General features: G+C 39.4%; 1 protein-coding gene across 1 annotated transcript; it reads right to left on the bottom strand.

Annotated features, from left to right (window-relative positions):
- Positions 1-3,250: 3,250 nt before the first annotated feature.
- Positions 3,251-9,702, bottom strand: umad1 (UBAP1-MVB12-associated (UMA) domain containing 1). The gene is made up of 4 exons (XM_083981931.1): positions 9,409-9,702; positions 8,149-8,237; positions 6,967-7,052; positions 3,251-3,920 (listed from the first exon to the last, which is right to left on the bottom strand). The coding sequence occupies exons 2-4, from the start codon at positions 8,228-8,230 to the stop codon at positions 3,657-3,659; spliced, it is 432 nt and encodes a 143-aa protein (XP_083838057.1). The 5' UTR covers positions 8,231-8,237; positions 9,409-9,702; the 3' UTR covers positions 3,251-3,656.
- Between the last annotated feature and the right edge of the window lie 1,254 nt (positions 9,703-10,956).

Genomic DNA, 10,956 nt, shown 5'->3' with positions numbered 1-10,956 from the left:
CAGGTGCAAAAGAAAATACTGTAGCTACTGTTCATTAAACAATTATGGAGGAAAACGACACACAGGCCTCGTCACCATCACAGTCCTGCTCAGTCACAGTTTCACTCACAGTTTTTGTTTTTCCTGGTTGGTTGGTTGCTGCTGTTGTTGTTGTGCGCGCCGCGACGTAAAGCTGTCGATAAGAGCGGAGTTTTTTTTTTTTTTTTAATTGCCGGCAGCCCGACACACTGCCCGCGGAAGCGGCAGCTTCTCCTGCTCTCTCTCTCCGCGCCGGTCAAACATCGACCCGTCTGTAGGCTACTCGGTTTTCCACACACACAGGTCTGTCTCTAGCGCTGTATGTAGCCTATGGATGTGTCTTCTGTGCAGACGCAACTGACAAATATTTATAGACGGACAAGCAAACTTAATCATCATTTATTTTATTTTGAAAATTGACCGGATTCTCTCGCCTTTTCTGTGCCTGACTTCCTGTCTGGTACGCGCTCGTTCTATCCAGCTTGACGGAGCTCGTATTTTTTTCATTCAGCGCACTCAGCTGTTGTTTCAAGCCGCTCCTCTCTTGTAGCCTACTGTTACATGATCAGCGACTAGTCGACGTCAAGCTCAAAATGTCATTGTGGAGCAGGGGACTAGTCTGTGCAACCCCTAGTGGAAACCCTGCTTTACATTGTTTTAACATTAAAAAAAACAAAAAAAAAACATCATCATTCTGAAGGTGTGGCGGCTTTTATTTTGCCGTGGCGGTGCGCCACGATCAATTACATGTAGCGGAAACCCTGGATATGACAAGAAAGCTTGATAGATAATTTATGAATAAGGGATGAGAGTAAATACGTTTCTTCCCACTCCTTTTCGGATATGAAAAAAAAAAAAAAAAAATCTTTATTTTCAATTATTTTATTTTTGCTCATGTTGTCTTTGCAAAGTATTAATTTGTTATGTCTGTCCATTACTGTATTATGTTTTATTTCTTGTAACATGTCCGAAATTAACTTAAACTAACAAATTAACTAACTTCCTGAGCAATTCAATGGGTCTTTATGGTATGATACAACTAAAGATATTTGGGGGCTTTTAAGGCTGGTGATTGCTATACATTGTGAATTTCAATTATCATTGATAACATCATTTAATGGCTTGCAAATTAGTTTGGCTCAGACATTCTGAGATGAAATGCCGTATCACACTTGCTCCATCTTGTCCCTCTTGCACCTCCGGGTTATCAGTTCTATCAGAGTATTTGTAGCATGTGTCGTTAAATGGATGAAGATGTTTCCTGAAGTTGTCTGGTTTCTTCTTTCCATGTATTTTCTTGCGATGCTGAGCAGTGAGCTCTCACCACTGGATAATTTCATTGAATAAACTCTCAATTCATATTCATATTTAGGGATTTCAACAACAACAACAAAAAAGATTCAGCATTGAAAAAGCTATCCCCAGTAATGGAAGTATTGCTATATCTTTGAGTTTTAACTGTATACATTTTGAATAGATAGAAGGGGGAAATGCACATTGTAAAATGTGAGAGGCAGGTATTCCCTGCACCCATCCTTGAAGTCCAGGTCTCTGCATGGACTGCTTATCAGAGATATTAAGTAGGTCTATGTAAACAAATGTTTGTATTTGTCACAGTTCAACTCCTTCCCTAATTCAAAAGCCTAAAAAAGGAAAACTTAAGTATCAATTAAGCCAACTTCATGTAAGCTGTTAAGATGATTTAAGCCAGGATAAACATCAAACGTCATTACTGTGTTTTAACAGCAAAAAAAGTACAAGAGATAAGATGTATGCAACTATACCACTTTTCAAACAAAAATACATAAAACACTGTGTGTGTACACTACTGTCATGATATACATACATATTACTATAATCAAATGAAAAGTGTCTCCTATACACAAGGCAAGGGCTGATGAAATGATAAATAATAACCAAATAACGATGGCAGAAAAACTGCTGCTGTATTGGAACGAGGTCATATTCAGGAAGCAAAATAAGAGCATGGTTGACATTTGAGGGGAAATTGTACTTGTAGAAATTGATGGTAATACTGAGTAGGCTATCCTACGATAAACACAGTTGGGTCGTGAAGCCTCATAGAGAATAACTTATCTCCTCATCTTTATTCCTGTGTAGTGACAGATACACTGCTAAAACCTGAGGAGAGCCAGCACTGTCCTTTCAACTCCAAAACAGTGACAGAATTGAGTTTGTGATGAGATTTAACTGTTGGTCAGCTAAGTGTTTCTCCTATGAGGTGTAGTAACATAAAAAAAAAACATTTTTAAAAAATACCACACAACTGTTCTAGAAACATCCCAAAGAAAGAGTCCCTAGTGCTGCATTTTTCAGATGGAGCACTGTGCTCATTTCATCAAACAAATATGAAAAGCACATTGTGTCTCCCATGACTTCCTCTCTGATCATGTTATGACAAAGTCATCAAATACTGTTTTAGCAACAGCTCTGGTGGAAGTAACATGTAGTCTGAATGGGCCAGGTTAAAATGTGGTATCTGTGAGCAAAGAGACCAGCTGACTCTAGGTTGAATGCAAATACACCACAATGATGTGAATAATACCTCACTTTCAACACACTTTCCAGAACTGGTTTTGGTCCTGTGCATGTGATTCATTGTCCAAGTAGGCCTACTATGCTTTTAATAAAGTTAGGGCCCCACCGTCCATCCTTGAATAAGTTCTCATAGCGTTTGTAATGATTCTCTGTTTAAAATAATACACCACTGACATGAGGACTATTGTCATTACAGATAATTCCAATAATCAGCTGGCCTGCTCTCCCTGTATACAACCCAGCCCGTCCACCAGAAGCTGCCTTCATCAGCCACTCTTGACTGATCTGTCCTATTCTTCAAATTGTTCCATATTCCATGTTGTAAACTGATCTCTCAACTGTTTCTAACCCTGAGGTTTCTCCTATTTTTTCTTGAGAGTTTTTCCTCAGTGGATGTGAGGGTCTGTGGGTAGAGGATGTTGTCATGATGCTGTGTAAAGCCCTTTGAGACAAACTGTAAAAAATAAAAAAAATAATAAAAAAGAAGGGGGATAAGGGATATAAAATAAACTTTGTCTTGCCAATGTAGAACAACTTGTGTCTTATTTTTGTAGTTTGGGTCCCAATAATGTTTGTGTAAAAGTTTTTCACTCACCGAGTTAATCATGGAGACCTAGGAAAAATGGAGGCATACCTAAAAATCAGGTGGAAAAGAGACAAACCTGCAGCTGAAGCCATCAATGTTTATTTTTTAATTTAGCAGCATAGGTCACAGGTTTCCTTGGACTGAGTTGGATGCTGAATATGCTGTATGTATGTGTCATTGAGAATTTAATTCCCATAATACATGCACACAGATCTAGATGACTGGCAGTATTTTGTAAATAACTACACTTAGCCCAAACACAGCCCAGAGTTTTACATACAAGGTTCAGGCCTTCAGGGCACTGTTACATTCTAGTTCAAGGAATCAAATGATCAGAAATGTCTGGGGAATTTGAAAGGGTGGTCAAAAAACAAAAGGAACAGTGAGGAACATTATCTAAGCTGTCGTAGTTATTGTTGGCAACCGCATTTCATTGAATTTACGACAGTGTCAGCTCCTGATGTCAATGTCCTGTTAGTAAAATTCATACTAACTAGGCATTATGGAGTACTGAGTTCTCTAAAGTGAAATCGTACTGAAAATTAGCCAGGTTGTAATTAATATCCCGCGATAGCAGCAGATCAGGAATAGCGGGGTATCCAGACTGCATGGTCAGGACATGAGGAGCCAATGTGAAGGGGACATCTCCAAGGACATCTGGGACAGCTGAAGCTGTTTCCACTGCTGAGGGCGCTGCAATACACGAGTCTGAAGGGAGCTCTCTGGCAGAGGGTTGATCAGGAGTTATGTAGAGTGACTGTGAAGAGAGTGACACACAGATTTAATGTCAAGTGTTGAAAAAAATGTCATGTTTGTTATGTCACAAAGAAAACTACAGCAGTCGCTCACACAGACAATGGGTACAATGGGCTGACGAGTTAAAGGCACTGCCAATGAAACAAACATTTCTCAGGATGAAGCAAATATTTGTCTCAATATTTCCTAGCCTTCCTAGTCTACATTAATAATATCGGGTTCTCTCTGGGCATGATGAAGTTACATCCACTATTTGTTTTTACTATTTTCACCCGGGAATAGCACCTAAATTGCCTTCTGTATTGTGTGACAACTAGAGAAACTTTGGCAATCAGTATAGTGGGGCAGATGAGCTCATATAGGGAAGGTATTGTGCATTTTATGACTAAAGCATGAAACTCTCAGCGTTTCATCTACATTACCCCAAGGTTTGATTTCAGATGTGGAACCACTGTGATGGCTGACCTTTGGTGACCTTTAGGGGTCTTTGACCTCAGTGTTGCATTTTTCCACATTATTCCCCATTGGAAACATATGAAAATCTGGGAAGTAAATCATTACCAAGAAATGTATTCACTATTGTGTTTAGGAAGGTGTGTAATATTATGTAATAAAATGTTGAAATTCAACTCCCATGGGAAACCCCCTAAAAAACTGCTCAAAGTTGGGGAACCCCTAACCAGATTTTTCGAAAATTCCGAAATGTCAAATTTGGAAAGGAAAGGAAAAGGAAAGAAAACAAGTGGATTTTTCAAGACAATGTAAGTAGGCTATTTGCCTTCTGTAAATCTCACTACACAGGTTTACTGAGGTCTGTGAGTTTATTCCTGCCTAATTCTCAATTTTGTGGGAGGACTTCAAGCTTCTCAAAATAAGAGTGGTGGGGCTCACGTTTCATGGAATTTTTGGGTCAACCCTCTAATGCAATATTTTATCTTTTCTAACTTAAGGAATAGAATCAAGTGTTTCATCCAAGAGGAAGCTTTGGGTGGATGTGCTGATTTCCACTCCAGCAGGATTCTTCTCCGGGCAAGGAGAATTGTATTTGTCATTGATATACATTCTCTCCTGGGACTCCAAATATAGCCATTTCTGCACTGGGTTGGATATCTCTGCTAAAAGCTTCAGATCAAGTTTGAAATATCGTAGTCCAAAAATGATACAGTTTATTGCAGGACCAAAACATATGGGCCAGGTTGGCCTTAGCTATATGACAACGTTCACATGTTTCACTGACATTAGAATAGATCCTAGAGAGTCTGACTCTGCTATAATAATGGATTTGATGGAGAACCTTGAATTGAATTAAACTAAGGCGGGCACATGAGGTTGATCCATAATTACTCTATAATGCAGCATCCCAGGTTGCATCGGAGATATCTATTCCAAGGTCTTCTACCCAATCTGCTCTAATCTTATCAAGTGTCACTTTATTAAGTGATGTGATGGCGATGCTATTATACATTTTTGAGATAAGACCTCTGTGGTGGGTGGGAATTTGTAGAATGATATATTTTCTTTTTTTGGAGGTAAATTAGGAAAACATGGGCTGATGGTACGAAGAAACTGGCGAATCTGAAGATAGCGGAAAAGGTTAGAGCGCTGTAAGTTAAATTCGGTGGAAAGCGCATCAAATGTAGCAAAAATTCCATCTATATAGAGATCACTGAGTTTACTTGAGCCTGTCCTCTGCCACTGAGCAAAGACAGGATCTAATTTGGCTGAGAGAAAGGCATGATAATTCCAAATGGGACTATAAAAAGAGAAATCTGTCAGATTGAAATTTTGAAATTACAAAACAAAACCGTGAACTGAACTGAACTGAACTGAACCGTGGATTTTGTGAACCATTCCACCCCTAACAGGGGTTGTAAAATCTGTGTATTTTAATTTGGTAAGTTTAACAGGTTGAACTCACTCACTAGAATTAGTTTATAGGGTGAAATAAGGATACTGGATCTGAACTTTGAACAGTCATGTTAAGGTTATCCCCATTTATTGCATCAATATTTCTTCAGTGGTGTGACTTCTGATGTGATGCTTTGAAACAAATCTGAGAAAGTTCTGAAACCGACTGTCCCTGAGCTTGAGCTAACAAACCCACCTGGTTGGCATGAGATAAAAAAAATGAACACATTGAATTTCCACTAGATTGTTAGATAGTTATGTAAATGATAATATAGAAGGAGGCCGTTTCACAGTAAAATGACTGAAGAAATGTGACAATCCCGTCTCTGAACTTACACGAGGGTCGTACAGATGAATAGATGTACAGATGGACAGATCGCCTATATATAGCATTGTCCAGACAGAGCCAAAAAGTCTCCAAATGATCATGTTTGTTTGGTATAAGCCCAAACAGATGTGTGTGATATTCCAGCAATGTCTGTTTAAAGGGATAGTTCAACATTTTGGCAAATTAGCCCATTGCCATAATCCCTATAGTTTTAGGATGAGGTGTGTTACCTTTCATTGTAGGTGCAATCAAATACACAATCCAACAACTCCAAAATGCTCTCGTGAACAAGTTGTGACCTGCACATTCACCAGGCTATGAGATAATAATGGAACGTTGTGAGACGGAGTTGTTTTCGAGGTAAATTCATACAAAACCTCTAATTTGCGTGCGTTCTTGTGCAGTTTTTCGGCAAACCGCCTCTGCATTTACCTCAAAAACAACTCTGTTTCGTAATGTTCCGTTATTATCTCATAGCGTGGTGAATGTGCAGGTCACAACTTGTCCACCAGAGCGTTTTGGAGTTGTTGGATCGTGTATTTGATGAGTTTGATGAGGGAAAGCAAGAAATTCCATTAGCCTCCGTAGCGTAGCTCTGAGCAGTTCGCGACTCTGCTCCACCGTTCTAAAAATAGCTTGCACCGACAATTAAAGGTAACGAACCTACTCCTAAAACTGTAGGGATTATGGCAACGGGCCAATTTGCCAAAATGTTGAACTCTCCCTTTATGTAAACAGAATAGACGTCATACTGGTCTCAACTCTCAAAATCAAAATACTTTCTTCTTCAGATGTCATGTCATGAGCTCACCTTTGATGGCTGCACTATGACATTTGTTGATGGGTGTGCAATGTTCATGCTCTGCATCTCCCTCCTCTGTTCTTCAAACGTCTCTCCTGCATAGAAAAACAAGGCAGATATAAAACATTTTACTAAAACTTCAAAAGGGCTGCTCCAACTATAAAACACATTTAGAGATTACATTAACACAGTTCATGACCCAGTTTGAACGGTTAATTTATACCCAAGAAATATAAAGGGTCTCTTCTTTTCTTTTAATGTTTATATTTCATTAATATATAGGACCCTTTACAGTATGTTCCCCCGTATGTATTGCGACTGGGGAACATATAGGACCCTTTTTGGTAAAAACTGGGAACATAGGACCCTTTTTCAAACTGAGTTATTATCGAGTGTTCACAGGCATTTCCAACTTTAGATATTTGTGGGAGAGAATCACGTAAACAAGCGCGAGATTAGACTTGACGTCACACGTGAAATCAGGACTACGTTTGTTGCAGGAAGAGACAGCCTGTAACATAGTGAAGCAGACATCACAGAAGGGACAACATGGCTGAGTTTATGGGCACCCCTATTAGTTTGAGACTTGAGTTTACTGAAGACGAGCTGAAGGAAAAGGAGGGGGAAAATGAAAGAGGGACAGCTGCCGGTGGAGTCTCAATGCTGGGGAATGATGTGGCTGTGGTCACTGCCTGCCAATGGGCGCTGTAACTGAATGTTTGTGCTGCCAGTCGGACTCAGACGTGTGTTGTCAGTGCCTGGACCCTATGCTGGACGCGGAAAGTTGACTGCTTAACGTATAACTGGAGGAGAGTGGGTGAGTTGTTTTCGTCTCTTTTCAATAGAAACCAGGCAAAGCTAACAGACGTATTATGGGCTGGGACCCTGTTACTGTTCATAACGTTTGGTGCTGTTCTGAGCATTATTTGTGGCTATGAGTGGCTTTTTGATCGAGGTTTGCACATGGAGAAATAGACTAGGCTGTTTGTTATGGGGCTGTCTTTGCTAAAGTTGCTACAACTAGAGAAGCTAGCGGTTAGCAGACTTCATCTCTCAAGGGGGGGTCTAACTCGGTGTCATGGTGCGTTGGACCATGGGTTAAATTTACGCCGGAATATTCCTTTAACTTTCAAAATGTTTCCTCCCACCCTCCGGTGTTCCACCATTACTCATATTTGTTTGTTTTCTCACCAATGATGACAAAACCTCCATCAGCTTCTTTGTCGGCTGTTGACTTCTTTGCTTCTTTGCGCAGTCCAAGAAAACTCAACATGACTCGTCTGTGAGAGGGAACAGTTCAGACCACCATTCATCACATCATCTAGCTGAGCTCCTAGAAACCAGAATGATTCCCACTTCATAACAACTTCATTAACAAGTTAAAGCAGAAGTAAGCGATCCGGTCGTTTTGGCTAATGCTGCGTTCCAGGCAGGCTTTTGAAACCGTAAGTTACGGCTTCAAGTCACGACTTACGACTTTGTAGCGTTCCAGGCAACCCGTAACTCGTGTTTTTCCAACCTGTTGCCTGTGAAAGTCACTATAACGGCCACTCTAACTTCGGACCCGTGAACTCGCACCAGATCGAACTGGTACGACTTCACAAGTCGGAAAAACACGAGTTACGGGCTGCCTGGAACGCACCATAACCTCTTGTCAGCGGATGGAGTTAGCAGCCCCCGCCCTCGTCATGGATCTATTGGTCCTCGTCCCTACGCCACCACATTCAGGTGCATACACAGCCCTTCATGCCGTTCTCTCTCCTCATTGGATAAAACTTGTAGGATACAAGAAAAGTTTTCTCCTCAGCTTACAGCAGAGCAGAGTGACTGACAGACCCGTGTTTCAGACCAAACACTCTATGTAAGTGATTGCTGTCGGAAGATATAACTATTTAAGACTTATATTAACACAAACATTCCGCTTACTTCTGCTTTAACTCAAAGCTGAAAACAAATGTGAACATTATTACAATTCAAAAGAAACAATTTGATGATGAGAAATTATATGTAGCTACATTGAATTTCCCAGGGACCCACTCAAACCACCACCTGTGGGTCCTGGGGACTCACTGCATTGAAAATCACTGTAATTCTGATCCAGCTCCACTGGACTTTAAAAGTAAAGGTGACGCCAGCTCTAAATAAGTTAAATTGTGAAACAGTGGCGCTTTTGTAGCCGATGAAACTCTGAAGCATAAGTTGCCATGGTGATCAAGCCGGAAAAACCAGGCTTAAGACTCAACATAGCTCGCAAACAAACTAAACTCGCTTCGTACTAACATTACCCCTCTTGACTAGACACAAACAAACACGATTAAGGAGCTTTGTTTTTGTCTGTGCAAGAAACATTTACCTTCTAAATTCTGCTTCTGAAATCGCCAAGTCAGAAAACTATAAGTCAGGACAAAACTATGATTCTGCTAGGATGAAACGATAGAGTGGTGGTCTTACGTTACTGTTTTTTGTCTTCTCCAGAAGTTCGGAAAACGACCTTTAAGTCAGTTCATTGTCCCGTGATGTTTTACTTCCTCTTAGTTTGGTTTACTTTGTTAGTTCCGATCCAGTGGCTCAGTCATGTGTTAGAGTTTAGTTCCCCCAATCTTTGGCAAACCGCTGAAGAATGTTAAATCAACTTTGATGTCTTCCTCTGTGTACGATTATCCATGTTGTTGTGTCATAGCACTGACGCCTCTAACCCCCGTATGCTCCGTGCTCGTGTAGAAACTACATGTCCCTGTCGGTTCCACAGCAGCACGTTAGCTAAGTCTGTCGGAACTATTTATTAATGTTTCCAGGGGATGAAATGTCAGAGCACACCGGATGTGACGTCATGGCGTCATGCGGAACGAGGTTCCGGGTTCTTTTCTGTTTGTTTTTCCTTGACAAGCTTTATTATCATAAAAACATGACAGTAAACAACATGACATTATACAAATATAAAACAACAGTGAAGTAATATCACACACAGTATCAGAGCTTGACGAAAAAAATATTTAAAAAAAATATAAATAAAATAAAATAAAGAAATAGAATAAAATAAATAAACACAATGTATCAGGATGCATTTAGATAAATTTGATCAAAAAAGAAACTATAAATAAATGAATATATGCTAAAATGGAGAAAACAGGGAAAAAAAAATATTGAGTGATATGGACCATAATATTTTTCAAAAGACTTCAAAAGACAAAAGTCTTGAAACTGTTGATTTTACATACAGAGTAAACACATAAAACAAAGTTTCATTTGACATAGCCTGAAGAAATGTAGCCTTATGGATGTGAAATTTACCCAACAGACACAGCAATTTTATAACATTTTTAACTTCTTCATTGTTACATTCAACATTTATTGTCATAAGACCATATTTTCAGTAGCCTAATCGTGATGAAAACTTTATGAGATTCCCAAATCAATAAAGATATTTGAGTCCAAAAGTTAGTAGAATATGGACATCTGTAAAGGGTTGAAAAGAAATAGCCTACACCAAATTCATTGAGTGTAGCCTATAGGTTTAAAAAAGATGTTAAAAATACATTGAATTCATAGAGTAGAAATGCTTAAAAACAGTATAGTGTATACAGAAAATATGTTGTCATTTAAGTAGTTGTAGGAGTTCATTATGGGATAAAAATACTTTCATTTTATTGTGTCAAAAAATGGGATTTCAGTGCTTATTTCATTGTACTGTAATTGTAGCGCGATATGCTCACATGTCAGTAGGGGGCGCCTTGCGCCTGAGAGGAAAAAGCCCTGTTTCAGTACATCAGCTGACTGACACTAAACTCTTCTTTCCAAGTTATTTTGCACTTTATCTGTCCACAACTATACTACAGTGTAATTCTCAAGGTTTCACTAACATTCACAAATTTACAAACAGCAGTTGATTGAATTAATCAGTTTGGCTCTTTTTTTGTTGTTGTTGAAAGAAATAGCCTAAGGGTTTAACTACAATTATAAGCTTCATATTTTTTGTGCGACTGTCCTATATTTTTGCCA

The sequence above is a fragment of the Trachurus trachurus genome (assembly GCF_905171665.1).
Source record: "Trachurus trachurus genome assembly, chromosome: 11".
Taxonomy (NCBI): domain Eukaryota; kingdom Metazoa; phylum Chordata; class Actinopteri; order Carangiformes; family Carangidae; genus Trachurus; species Trachurus trachurus.
Note: the sequence above shows the minus strand (reverse complement) of the source record. Positions and strands in the feature narration are given on the sequence as shown.

Coding starts and splice junctions, on each gene's coding strand:
- umad1 (XM_083981931.1), bottom strand. CDS start 8,230: ATGTTGAGTTTTCTTGGACTGCGCAAAGAAGCAAAGAAGTCAACAGCC. Junction 7,053..8,148: donor TGGAGGTTTTGTCATCATTG/GTGAGAAAACAA, acceptor TTTTCTATGCAG/GAGAGACGTTTGAAGAACAG. Junction 3,921..6,966: donor TCATAGTGCAGCCATCAAAG/GTGAGCTCATGA, acceptor CTCTCTTCACAG/TCACTCTACATAACTCCTGA.